The 13,824-nt window shown below is 57.3% G+C and overlaps 1 protein-coding gene across 2 annotated transcripts; it reads right to left on the bottom strand.

Moving 5' to 3' along the window:
• Positions 1-7,134: 7,134 nt before the first annotated feature.
• On the bottom strand, positions 7,135-12,845 carry CCDC183 (coiled-coil domain containing 183). 2 transcript variants are annotated; one of them, XM_064467906.1, is made up of 14 exons: positions 12,587-12,845; positions 12,362-12,483; positions 12,123-12,200; positions 11,221-11,382; positions 10,981-11,085; positions 10,664-10,786; positions 10,150-10,278; positions 9,947-10,007; positions 9,765-9,865; positions 9,163-9,323; positions 8,639-8,798; positions 8,369-8,494; positions 8,021-8,114; positions 7,135-7,336 (listed from the first exon to the last, which is right to left on the bottom strand). In XM_064467906.1, the coding sequence occupies exons 1-14, from the start codon at positions 12,819-12,821 to the stop codon at positions 7,224-7,226; spliced, it is 1,770 nt and encodes a 589-aa protein (XP_064323976.1). In that variant the 5' UTR covers positions 12,822-12,845; the 3' UTR covers positions 7,135-7,223. The 2 variants fall into 2 exon arrangements, with proteins under 2 accessions (XP_064323976.1, XP_064323977.1); XM_064467907.1 differs by having other exon boundaries at positions 11,227-11,382.
• Between the last annotated feature and the right edge of the window lie 979 nt (positions 12,846-13,824).

Genomic DNA, 13,824 nt, shown 5'->3' with positions numbered 1-13,824 from the left:
GATGGTGGCCCGCCCAGCAGCCTCTGGCTCCTGACTCCTGTTTCCCTGGCAAAGGCTCAAAATTGTACTGGGGGTAGTTGTGCTGCCCCCATAGGGGCACCCAGCTTGGGGTGGGGTATGAGAGCCCCGTGGGACCCAGCTCTGGGGATGAGGGGGGATGCAAGGATGAGGCCCCCCCCGCCTGCTGTTGGCTCGTCCCCCTCGCACGTGCTGCCTTGGGGTCCCATAGCCCCGGGCGCTGCTGGTGTTGGGGCTGCTATGGGAACTGTGGGGGCAGAGTGGGAAGCCTGAGCCAGGGAAGGAATTGCTCTCCATGTGCTACCCCCAGGCATCCTTGTGCCCCCCTAAGGTGGGGTGAGCCCTGCTGGGAGACACTGCTGGCGCTCGGCATTGCTGGGCCTCCCCTGCGAGTAACAATGCCCAGTTACCCCAGTTTGGGTTCTCCAGGAACTGGCAGGGTAAAAGGCTAGGAAGGGTAGCAGAGTGGTACTGGAACGGATGAACTGTGTCTCTACCTGCCTTCCAGTGGGCATCATCCATCTGCACCCCATTATCCCTCCCTGCACCCTGCTATCCTGTCCTGCACCCCACTATACTGCCCCTCACCCCACTTGTGGAGGATTCCACACACTGCTGTTGGACTGATCCAGCCCAGCACAAGGTGGGGTGCCCAACAGCTCTCCTCAGACCCCCCAGATCCTGCTGTGGACCGGCAGATCCAGGCACAGCACAGCCCAGCCCCGCTCTGCCTGGCCGGGGGGTGGCAGTAAGTGAGGGAGTGCTCAGGAGCGGGGGCCAGCAGTTTGGGAGGGCACCCGCACTTGTGCGGGCCTGATCCCAGCCCAGGGCAGCATATTGGGGTGATCCTGGGTCCCCTGCCATGACACCCAGTAGCAGCCATCATATGCATGGTGTGGGGCTGTACCTGTCCCCCTGCAGCGCAGGGCTCTGGGGTGCTGTGAAAAGCACATCCCTGGGCCATCACAGCCCCCCACCCAGACATCCCTGCCCCTGATGCCTTAATCACCCTGAGCATCCTCACCGGGACCACACCCACACCCTTGACACCCGATTTAAGCTCAGCAGCCCTGCTGCTACAGGTGTGCTTGGCTTGGCCCAGCCCTTTCCTTCGTGCCCACTCGCTTGTGGGGTTTTCTGGCTTCCCTGTAGATGTTGGTTTACTTCCATCCGATGGTCTCTGGACATGCAGTGGGACCAGCTGCCATGGTCCCCCTTGCTGCCCTGGGATGGCAGGTGCTGCACCCACCCACAGCCCCCAGTTCATTTTCTGTGCAAAGGACCCTGTGCTCCCTGCTGTTCACCCCACCAGTAGGAAGTCTGTGAATGGGGGGGAATGACTGGAAAAACAGCCTTCCCCCCACCCTGGAGACATCCCCAGTCCTCTGTGCCCCCCCTCTGTGCATCGCAGGTTCTCCCTATCCCTCTTTTCCTGCCCATCATCCCTTCAGTCTCTCTGATCCTAAATATCATAAGTTCCTGTGCTTCCCCTCTGCTGGTACTCACCCACCCATACCTCATATCCCTGCCTGGCCCTGCCCAGGTCTCCCCGATTCCTCTTTACCCCGCATGTCCCGGTCAGCTCTTCCCCCTCTGCAGGACTTTGCTCCCATCTGCCCCCCCCAGCCCCCCCATGCTTGAGCACTTCTGCCCACACTGAGCACCTTCAGCTTGGCTCTGATCCCCTCCATGCTCACTCACACCCCCTGTGTGACACCCCTTGCACCCTCCGGTCCCCTTCATCCTCCCCTTATGTATCTGGATCCTCTCTGGACCCCTCTGCTTGCTGGCTCCAAGACCCTCCCTGGGTTTCTGTGCCCCTCTGGGGCCATGCAGACCCCTCTGCCCCTTCCTCCGCTCCCCGTGCGGCACAGCTGCCTGCGAGGGCTGCGAGAGCTCAGGCAGGCTTTGCCCCTCCATGTCCCCCATAGGTGGGACCTTGCCCCACGGTCTCACAGGAAAAGGAGCCCAGAAAGGGGCTCTGCTTTCGACTGCTCCCTCGGCTGCTTCTGCCCGCTTGCGGCGCGGCCGGGCTGAGCGGAGCGCCGGCTGCCTCCTTCCCGAGGGAAAAGCAAGCCAGTCAGGTCAGCGCAGAGGTTTTGGCAGTCACTCTCCTTCTTGCTTGTGTTCTTCAGATGACCTGAATCACAGAGCACAAAATACTTCGCATCAATATTTCTCCCAAACAGACACGGGTGTCGGAGACAGGGAGCTCCTGAGCGAGAGCTGCACACTGTCATTTATCCCTGCGTGGCTGGCGAAAGCCTGTCGAGTGTATGGTTGTGTTATTTTCCTCTGCTAAAGTGGCCAAAGCATTTCAAAGGAGCTCCCCAGATGTCCTTGGCAGAGACCTAAGGACAGGCTCTGTGTTTCTCTGGTCTCTGCATCACTGAAGAGACACCAGTTTTGGTTTTCTACCAGGCTGAGTGGTGCAGCCAATACGCTGGAGGGAAGGGGCGGCATCCAGAGGGACCTGGACAGGCTGCAGGAGTGGGTCCATGTGAACCTCATGAAGTTCAACCAGGGCAAGCGCAAGGCCCTGCACCTGGGTCAGGGTGCTCCCCAGCACCAGCACAGGCTGGGGGATGGAGGGAGGGATGGATGGAAAGCAGCCCTGCGGAGAAGGACTGGGGTATCGGTGAGTGACAAATGGGACATGAGCCAGCAGTGTGCCCTTGCAGCCCAGAAAGCCAAGCATCTCCTGGGCTGCACCACCAGCAGCACGGCCAGCAGGTCGAGGGAGGGGATGCTGCCCCTCTGCTCTGCCCTCCTCAGACACCCCCGGAGCTCTGCGTCCAGCTCGGGGGTCCCCAGCACAAGACACACACGGACCTGGTAGAGCAGGTCCGGAGGAGGCCACCAAAATGCTCCGAGGGCTGGCACACCCCTGCGATGGAGAAAAGCTGCCCTGTGGGTAGTTGCCAACCCCATTCACCTCCTGCTGCACCTTCTCCCCTTGCTGTGGGTTGGAGCTGGGGCAGGAAACCACCCCAATGGGGTCCTTCCTGCCTTTACCAGCACTGCCTCAGTCCCATCTTGCCCCCTCCCTCATTTTACAAATATGCCAAAATCCACCTCTGCCTAGTCATGCCAATACAGGCTATTTATTGGGCAAAAAAATCACCATCACAAATATTAACCCTCTTAACATCAACATGGAACTGGAAAATGTTTGTGCTTCCTTGGGTGGAAGCAGCTCTTGCCCCAAAGCCTGGGATGTGGGAGCCTGCCTCCTTCCGCATCCTCCCAGCGCTCCAAGACAGACCCTCCCCACGTTCATGGCCCTGCCTGCATCTTCCTTCCCAGAACAGCCAACAGAGCCTCTTGTTTTGGCCCAAAACTGGCTAATTTAGTCTGGTTCCCCTTCTCCCTGGAGGATAAAACCCAGTGCCGAGACTCTGGTGACAGTCCCAGCCTGTGCCTGCCCTTCATTGAGCTTCATTCCATGTGGTTTTGAGCATATCTTTAAAAATAAAAAAAACCCAAACCCAGCCTTCCCAGAGCAGAGATATTTCTGCACAGCGAATGCTCCGATGCAAATTCTCCGATGTCCTATTTTAGGTTTCTTGCCAGCACCGGCACTGGCTGCAGACATCCGCGCTGGAGCTCCCGTCGAGCCTTTGGCAGTAATTGCGGTGGAAGGAAATAACGGTTTCTCAGGGCAGAAAAGGAAATCTCTTCCCTCCTTCCCTGGGCTGTGCCACCCCACGCCTGCCACCTAATGAAACCTCAACTGGCATCGACCCTTCCTTCCCTTGCCTGTATTTATCCATTAACCCTTACATCATTAATTATATTTTCCCATATTGGAGAGCACCATGCAGCCCCACCTCTTTTTCCAGCATCTGGGGATGTGCACGTGGGGTGACCCCCAGCTTGGGGACTGCCCCCCCCCCCCCCCCCCAGCTCTCCTGCCCCACGGTCTCTATGGGGTGGGGGCAGTGCCCTGCCGTGCCCCATGCAGCTCCCCAGCCCGTTGCAGGCGGGGAACTCCTGCATGGCTCAGGGGTCACTTTGGCAGCAGGTTGCCTGGGTGCTGCTCCTAACCCTGCTGCTGCCTTCCTGGGGCACCTGTGGTGGGCTGTGGTTTTGTTTCAGGTTTTTTTGGTTGGGTTTGTTTTTTTTTTTTAATCCAGAAAGCAAGGCACTGCCCCTGGTTTCTTCCCACTCCCTCTCAAACCTCTTTGCCACTTGTCACATCCATTTCCACCGCTGCCTCTGCTGGGTCCAGGTAAGGCAGCAGCAGTCAGTCCGATTGCACCCAGGGCCGTCTGCCCGGTCGGCAGCATGCTGCGTGGCTGTGAGCTGCTGGCTGGGGGGACGACACGCCTTCCCCTCGCCTTGCAGGCGTGATGAGGGTTTGGGATACTGTGTCTGAATGCATTCAGCGAATGCTCATGATGAAGCAGGTAGCCTTTGTATCCGCTCACAACTTGATGATTTCAGTAGACCTGAAACCTCTCTGCTATTGTGTGCCATTGCTCTTCCCCTCCTTTAAGGGCAGCTAAAATATTGCAGAATTACCTGGCAAGCTGGCAAACGGGCCACAGACCAGATTCTCCATCCAGCTCTAGCAGAGAGAAGTCTTCAACATGTTTTATGGGTTCTCTGTTCCCCACAGCGGGAGTGAAAAGACCAGACCAAGCCTGAAATATTTTGCAGGGTTTAACCCAAATGATGAGGAGCCTCAGACTAGCTGAGGGGTGGTGGCTCTTCACCAAGTACCTTTCAGAGGCCGAAAAAGAAAGAGATGAAACACCTCAGCATAAGAAGGTTTTCCTCAAAGCTTTCCAATGTCTCTTCTTGCTTCTCTATACATCGGGGCAGGGCACAAGGGACAAAGCACCACCACCACGCTCTAAAAAGTCACCCTTCATTTCTACCAGCCACAAAACATTATTTGCTCCTTCTCCTCTCCGCAGCCTTCAGGCTATCAGAATACCTGGAACTGGGACGTTCTCAATTGTTCATGTTGGATGTTGGATTTGGTGATGTCAATGTCACTGCTGAGAGGTGGGTTTCTCAGCTACCTGAGACTTTGGCAGATGCTTGTGGGCTCATCTCTGCTCAAGCTGGTGCTCTTGTAAGAGAAGGGATGAAAACCTTTGGTTCCCCTTACAGCACCTTTGGGGTGTACACTCATTTCTGCATCACCAGGAGAGGAAGGGAAGCCCTTCAGAAGATCCTGAGGACACCACAAGAGGAAATCACCCCCCATGTAGTTAGGTATATTAAACTAGAGTCTCTCTTTTTTTTATCCACTGTATTCAAATGATTCATACTTATTCAGTGGTCTTGTCTAATAGACATGCCCTAGAGCTGCTGCTTCTAAGCCAACGGAGACAAAAATCGGTGCTCCATAGTTCTGCTGCACTAGACCTTGTAAAGGCAAACACCAGAGTCCATGCTGGCTCCTACAGCCTCATTTTGGCAGCGGCCATAGGCAGCCTTGAAAGAGAAAAAGGATGGATGGTTTGTGCAAAAATCTGCAGATGGGAAGATTTTCCATGATTTCTGGTCAATACCGCGATCCCTGCAACTGCTTTCCCCCAGGGTGCCACCGAGGGCCTGGGGTGCACCAATCTCAACATCAGCCTGGTGGCCCCCTGCAGCAAAAGCAGAGACGTCAAGTCAGCAGGAAGGGTGCTGGTGTGCAGGTATTTTGCTTCTTAATGACACCTATCTGAGCATAGCCTACCCACTGTGGCCTGGCTACACTTCTTCAGACCCTGGGTGTATTGAGTGTGGACAGTTTCAGGGTGGCCCAGCACCATCCGCCCTCGCTGCCTGCTTGGGCCCCTGGCTTGCAGACTATTTTCAGATTCCCGCTGTCACGACCGGGCGGCTCCTCTCAGCAGAGGATTCCCTGGGCCAGCCCCCAGCGCCCGCCCCGGCTGTCGTGGGCACGTGAGAATGGGACAGGAACAGGAGAGAGATGGGTGCAAGTACAGCGTGCTCTTTAACTGCGGAAGAGCCCACCTGTATGGATATCGCCTCTGGGAAGCTCCGTGAGATGTGTGCCCTGGCACGTTATGCTATTTCTGGAGCTTCCTTTAAAAAACACAAGTTGTGCTGTATTTTGGCAATATAATCCCCATACCTGTAGCCACACAACACCCACCAAGAACATTTGCCGCTCTACTGAGAGGCTTGGCAGAAACTGCTGTTCCTTCCCACCCAACGATGATGTAATGAGTGATGTCAGCATGAAGTACAGGGACCAAGAAGAAACGACAATGAAAGCTGGGTCTGATGCGGATGTCCCCCCGCAGAAGTGGATGAGGTGTCACTCTCCTGGGCCTCCAGCCAGGACTACAGGTCCCCTGGCAGAAGCCCTCAGCGGTGGCTGTACTTGGGGCAACAGCACCATCTATGTGCAGCCCTGTTTTGCGAGTGCCTTTGTAGACCAGACAATGTACCATCCACAGTCAGGTATCTGTGACCCATCAGCAGAGCTGGGGATCCCATCCTGGGGCCAAGGGCTTGGTGTCGCATCCTCTTCTGTCCTAGGTCACATTGGGTTAGACCTTACCTCCCGGCACCTCCTTGCAGCCCAAAAGTAACGCCTGAGGTTTGCTCTGGGTTTAGGGCTACGAGCCCGAGTTGCACGACGTGTGTGCAGGGACCAGGGGAGGAAAGAGGTGCAAAGGGTCCACAAACAGGCCAGACAGCCCCGGCTTAGGGGCTTAATCTCAGATTTGTCTCTCCCTTTCCAGGGCAGGGTCTGCCCTTCCGACCCCATGCACGGACACAAAACCACCCACCCTGAAGTCCAATACAGCTCTCAGCCTCTGTCCCACGTTTCCCCATAGCTGCCTCAGACAGACACCAGCCCACTGGGGTCCCAGAGCTGTCTGGGGAGGCGACAGAGGTTGCAGGAAGATGTTGGCCGCACAGGATCACGGGGGAAAAAGCCAGCCAGATGCCAGTTTTGCTCCGGCCAGGAAAGCCGCCCCATCCTAGCCGATCCCCACCTCTGTGGGGAGAGCAGCTAGGCAAGGGGATGAGGTTGCCTCCAAACCCAGCTCAGCACCCCTCAGGGTTTGACCCCCATGCGTTCCAGGTGAGAGAAGTGACTTAGGACCCCCCCATTCCAGCTTTACCACAGGCTTTGGAGGAATGAAAAAAGATCTCCTCTATTAAACCTGATGGAAAAAGGGTACAATGGGTGGTCTGGGGCATCCAAAGCTCTCGTGGAGCAACTGCTACTTCTTCTTGCCACTTTTCTTCTTGCTTTCGATTAGGTGCAGCCCCTGCTTCTTGATGTCTTCCCGAGTGAGGACAAGGCCATGGTCTTTGTCAGCAAAATCAAAGGGGTCTGGAGGAGAGAATGGAGAGGAGCAGGCTGGGGAGGGCCTGAGGGGCCACCGTCACTGTGCCCACATCCCTGGGGAGAGCTGGCACATTTTGGAGGACTGGTGGCACCCTGAAGAGCCCTTGTACCGAGCCGTCAGGCATAGGCACTGCCAGCTGGCTCTTCTACCCCAGCATCCCAAGGTGACCTGCAGGACCTGGTGATGCCACCGCTGTTGCCCATCTCCAGCACTGCTGGGGCTTCCCATAAAGGTCTGGGGCTACGGGGTGGAGGATGCAGCATCCATTTTGTTAAAAAGGGGTGGTAAGCTGCCAAAAGCTCATTGTATCCCCCAAGAGCATCCAATAGAAGGAAGCCACAGGCAGAGCTAAGTACTGGTCATTCTTCACCGCCAGGTGATTTTGAAGATGAGGGTCTCCCTCCTTGCCCCATAGCATCTCTCCTTGTTCCTGCTGTGGTTCAATGCTCACCATGCCACCAGCTGCCTCTGTTCTCCCACATCCCCACCTAAAACCACCACCCATGCCCAAAGCCTTGGAGACAGCCAAGGTCAGCCCCAAGGTCTGGAGGCAACTCATGGGTTGGGGTCTGCTGGGACAGTGGGAGACAGGCAAGAATGCCCAGAAATCCCAGTGAACAGGGGTTGGGACAGTCACCGTGGGATGTGTCTCCACTGCGCTCTCTTACCTTGGACCCTACTGCCTATGTCCTCCAAGGAAATCTTCAGGTTCTGTGGATCATTCGCGGTTTTCTCCAGAAAATTTCTGACCTTCACAAAAGTCTGTGAAAGAAACCCTGGGTTAATTGCTGAAGGGGAGATGGTGGGTGTTACAACCCAAGAGGTGCCCCACCTCAATGTCGCCCCTGGGGGGGACACCCCACAGTGCCCAGTGCCACCTGGGGCTGAGCTGCTCCATGGCTCTTCCCTGGGGCCATTTCCACCCTCCCAGCTGGGAGAATGGCTTGGGATGGGCCATCCGGGAGAGCCCTGTGTGAGTCCCCAAAGACCACAGCAAGGATGGAGCCCCCGCACACCTCATTGTCCTCGTCAGGGCTGTGCCTGTCGGGGGACAGGTCGGCCACCCGCTGCACCAGGTATTGCAGCTTCTGCTCACAGTGCTGGAGCTTCTCCTCTACCCTCCTGACCTTGACAGAATCGTCCTGGAGTCAGAGAGAGAAGAACAGCCTTGGTGGGGAAAATGAGCCACTTGGGATGATGGTGGCTGTGCCAAATGTCTCTGCGCTGTGCCGATGTACCACCAAGCACCAGCCGGGGCTGTGCTCACCCCAGTGCCGTGTGGGTACCTGGCCAGGCATGGGGATGCCATGCAGACGGACGAAGAGGTGGTCAATGCCATTTTCAAACTCAACCAGGAGCTCCTGGACCCTCAGCATTTGGGCTCGCACATGCTCCAGCCGAGCCTCTTCCCACTGCAGGTTCATCCTCAGCTCCTCCTCCAGCGTCCTGGAGCCAGCAACATTCACATCCATACAACTGCGCAGGGGTGCAGAGACATCCCAAACCTGCTGCAAAAGTTTCTTAGGCTTCCCCCCGCCTCGCCAACTGCAGAGCAGAGATGCTGCCTGCAGCCCACCTCCTTGCTGCTGGTACCACTTCCCATGCCAGGCAAGGAGCAAGGGTCCTCCGGCTGCCACAGCAGGAGCTTTGGGTGCTCTGCCAGGAGCAGAGCTGGGGGAGCACCCTGCTCAGAAAACCTCCCGGTGCAGGAGGGGTGGGCAGCTGCAGTGGGATGGAGGAAGGGGTACCCTGTTGGCTCAACCCCTCAAGGGTTGCCCAGTTGGCACAACTGTCCTGAGGACAGCAGCACCTGATTGTGTTGCGGGGCTGGCGAAACTTCAGCGCAGCCTGCTTCAGCTCCAGCTCCTTCAGCATCTCCTTCAGCGCCTGCTTCTTCTCCTTGCACTCCTTGACATACTGTTCCAGGTCCGCTGAGGACTTCTGCTGCGCCAGGAGCCTGCCGGGGATGTCCTGGCCAGGGGAGAGCACAAGGACTCAGCCCACGGCACTCCTGCAGGGTATGGGGCCATGGCCTCAGGGAGGTTCACAGAATCACAGAATGTCCTGAGTTGGAAGGGACCCACAAGGACCATCAAGTCCAACTCCTGTCCTTGCACAGGACAGCCCCAAATTTACATAATATCTCTGAGGGCCTTGTCCAAGTGCTTCCTGAATAGCATCAGGCCTGGAGCGCCTGTTCCGGTGCTCCATGGTTTCTGCACCATGGACTGCTGCAAGCTCATGTAATGGAGAAAAGCAGCTCCATCCCTGCCTGCACAAGTGGGGCTTTGTGGGGCTTCAGGGGCAGAGGAGAGCAGGTAACCCCGCAATGAAACAGGGCGAGCAGAAAGGTCTCGGCTCCCTGGAGCTCAAGCAGCCCTGGGTTTTACCAGAGATGGGTTTTTACATTACCCAGAGGCGGGAGCACTGCACTGCAGCCTTGGCCTTCTCCATCTTCTCGGTCACCCAGGCCTCACTCTCCATCTGGGGCTTGGTGGCCTCTGGTGTGGCACCTGGGGCGGGAGGGAAGTGGCAGGGAAGGACGCCTGCGGCTGCGCCTGTGTCCCACCCCCCGCACCCAACCAGGCACTCACCCACCAGCAGGTCCTGCGGGTGCAGGTTCGGGAAGTCCACGGCAAGCTCGTACCTGGCTTGCTGCAAGGATGTTCATGGTCATCCCCTGAGCTGCTGGCACCCTGGAGGAGCTGGCCCTGCAGCCCCCCCACCCATGGGGGCCTTCGGCACTGATGCCTGCCGTCTGCCCGCAGCCCTGCCTGCACCAGGTACCCCAGCTCACCGCTCTCACATGCCTTTCGCTTGCTTCTTTGAGCCAGAGTCTGTCGATGTGCACCTTCTGCGCTGCCAGGGAGCGGTACCTGAGCTCTCTCTCTGCAAGGAACTGGGTTTCCATCTTAGCCATGTCCTCCTGGAGCATACCAGAGAAGGGAGAAGTGGCTGCCAAAGCCAGAATGGACCTTTGCGAGCCAGCCGATCTTCTGGGATGGCCAGCGTCAAAAATGACCCCCAGCTGCATAAACAGGCTGGGAAGGACGCTGGGCAAGGAGGGCTGGAGGACGGAGCATGCTGCCTTCACCATGGCTGGTGCTTCAGGCAGGCTGTCCCCAGGCCCAGGGCAGCCGGTCCCAAAAGCAAGATGCAGGAGAAGCTATGGAGGCATCTGGGTGCTGCGGGCAAGCCCAGCTCAGTCTCTTTTGCTCTTTACTGCAGGAAGACTCATCAGCCTGGGTGCGTGGTAGCCTGTGGGCCCTGGAGGGTGGGAGAGGGACCCAAGGTGCCCCGGACCATCTCACCTTGGTTACATCAGCGGCCTTGAGGGCATTCAGGGCCATGAGCTCCATATCTTCCAGCTCCCCATGGTACATCTTGGCCATCCCACAGAGCAGGTCCAGGTGCAGAGGTAGGTGGGCCAGCTCCTGGGACACAGGGAGCCACCAGCGCATCACCCCACTGAGCCGTGGGGGCTCCCCATGTGCTGTGACAGGGGATGGAGGGGAGCACGAGGACCTCGCCAAGCCAGGAGGGTGCCCCACCCGCACAGACCCTGGGGCACCTCATTGCCTTTGTAGGGGGAGCGGGTGGGACGATGGCATAGGGAGGAGGAGCTCACCTTCCTCAGGACATCCCGTACTGCCAGGTACAGGGAAGTCACTTTTTGTCCAGCGTGGACTTTCGTGAGCATCTTCTCAATGTTGTTCTCCAGCTGGCGAATCACCTGTGGCAGGGATGAGACGGGGGGACATGGGGTGACCCAGCATGCTGAGCCCAGCACCCACCCAGGGAACATAGGGATAGGGGTGTATTAAAGCCCCCCACAAGTGCTGCCACTCTGGGAAGGGGTGCTGGGTACCTGTACCTGGTGCTGCTTGTCATCCATCTCAGCATCCTGCAGCTGCTGTAGCTGCCTCTGCAGCTCGTCCTGGGCTCGGCTCCGCTGCCTCATCTGGTACAGCAGCATGTTGCATGTGTTCACCCGCTCAAAGATGTCAGCCCGAAGCTTCTCCTGGGCCACCTGGATGGGCATGTGAGAGTTTGCCAGGCTGGAGGCAGGGCTTGCTGGCCACCCGTGGGAGAAGAGGGTCCTGCCTGGAAAACTCCCCCGAAAGCAGAGCCAGGGATGCCGAGACGTTGCTCCAGGACAGAGTCTGGGAGAGCTTAGCTCTGGGGGGGCTGGTTGGGGCAAGGCAGAGGTGGGCATCATCATCTGCTGACGGCAGTGGCAGGTCAGGCTTAGGGACTCTGTGTAACATAGATCTAGGGCTGGGTGTCAATAAAATTGATCTGTGCCCCAGATGTGGATGCTGGCGGAGAGCAGCAGCACCACTCTGTCCCTGCAAGAGGCCCCGGGCAAAGGCAGCTCTGCTGGGCCAGTGCCTCTATCTCCACGGGCTTATAACTGGGTCATAACCTTGGGATGGGCAGTGAAGGGCAGAGACAGCATTTCTCTCCCAGGGATGCAGCTGGACGCTGCAGGAACCCAGGCAGACCTCGGGATGCACCAGATGGGATGGCCAGGAGCTCTGCTGGGGCAAAGGATCTGCTCAGGGAGCTAAAGGAGGACCTGCATGGATGGGTCCTGTGGTGGAAAGGGACTCACGGGACCACTGGTGAACACACCATCTCGCCACACAAGCCCTGTGGGGCTGCCCTTGGCGCCAGCACCAGGTCCCTCCGCTGTGCACCCTGTTGTTCAGGGCATCACCGGCGCCCCAGCCCCCTGAGCAGCCCGTGCCCGTGGCACCCTGCCGTTACCTCCACGGTCTTCCTGGCCAAAGCGATGCCCAAATGTTTCTGCACTCCGCAAGCCTCGGAGACGGTGAGCTTGTTGCACTGTGGGCAGGGAAGGGGCAGAGAGAACATCACCGCCAGCCTGGGGATGGCGACACCCTGTTGCTGCCCTGTGCCGCCTGCTCCAGGAGAGGACCGGCGGAGGAGCTGGCTGCGCGGGGCCAGCACCAGGCAGGGGTACAGCAGGTGGGACCTGCCGGTACCTTCTGAACAAGGCCCAGGGCATGGCCGTCCTCCTGCGCTGCCTCACGCAGGCGGGGGAGCAGCGTTCTGTTCTGACTGAGCTTTTCCTCACATGACTGCGTGAAAAGCTTCCTCCCTTGCTCTGGAGAACATTAAGGCGCTGTTGGTACCGTGCGGGAACGATGCAGGCACCGAGAGCCCCCCGCCCGCCCCGGGCCATCCCCGCGAAGCCAAAGGGGCAGCACCTTGCAAGGCGATGATGGTGTGCAGCTCCTGGACGCGCTGGCTGAGGTTCGCCTTCTGGCCGTGCACGGTGCCGGCAGCCCTGCCTCGGCCCTCCGGCCCCGCGGCGGCCATCGCGGCTTCGCTGCCCGGCGGAGTTGCCGCAGGGCTGTGCCCACGGATGGAGCTGAGCTCCCCACGCCCGCGGAACCGTCGCCGTGGCACCTTCAACACGCCGCGCACCTCCTGCTCGGCCATCGCCACCCACAGCCCCTTCCTCTCTGCTTCCGCAGGCAACAGATTAATTAATAACCAATTGCTGGGCTCTCTGAGGCAGCCGAAGGCAGGGCGGGCATCGGGCTGTGTTTTCCATCACCATGGCTACGGCGGTTCCAGCCAGCCCAGGCAGGGGAGCCCTCTAAGCCCCACCAGAAACAGGGCGAGGACAATTCAGGGAAGACGTGTGTACATCTATACCCAAACACGTTATCAGGGCTCTCCTGGAGGGTGCCAGCTTATTTCAAACGCAAATTATTACCTAGATATGCACCTTCAGAAATTTGAGTTATTTGGTCAGGAAATGATCGTGCAGGGGAATTACGCTCCTGTTGAAACGGGCAAGACCAAACCTGCAACCAATACTGATATTTATTTTGATGCTTACCATATGTTCTTGCTGAACTACAAATATGACAAGAAATACGAGAACATACACTTACTTGTTGATAAATAAAATCAAGCTCCTTCTACCAGAGAAAATCCGTAACATTTGCAGAAAAAGACTAATTGCCTTCCTATCACAAAGCCTGTTAATCAGCCTAGATTAAGTTTCTGTAACTCAAGATCTTTAACCTGCAGCCATCCTATTGTGCTCTAGGTGCTGAACACAGAAAACAGAGAAATTATAGGATTGTGAAATAAAGTATTTCTGACAAAAATTCATCCGAGGCTCTTACTCAGTGTCTCATTTGCAGATTTATGAATCGCACGTTAACGCTAATTGCCAGTGACAAGCTAAATATCAACATTATCATCTTCCGTGCCTCATAAAGTATGCATGAAGAGATGGCCATCTGAAAAACAAGCAGTTAAGGGCTTGTACACAGGAGGAATCTTGCCAATCTATCCATGCATGTAGACATCTCCACACTGAGGCTGTGTCTACACAGCAAATATACTAATTATGCCACTAAACTTTCCTAAGCAATATTTAAACACCATGGGAGAATACCCTGGGGGCAAAAGAAAGCATTTTAAAATG

The sequence above is a fragment of the Phalacrocorax carbo genome, chromosome 17 (genome assembly GCF_963921805.1).
Source record: "Phalacrocorax carbo chromosome 17, bPhaCar2.1, whole genome shotgun sequence".
In the NCBI taxonomy this organism is placed as follows: domain Eukaryota; kingdom Metazoa; phylum Chordata; class Aves; order Suliformes; family Phalacrocoracidae; genus Phalacrocorax; species Phalacrocorax carbo.
Note: the sequence above shows the minus strand (reverse complement) of the source record. Positions and strands in the feature narration are given on the sequence as shown.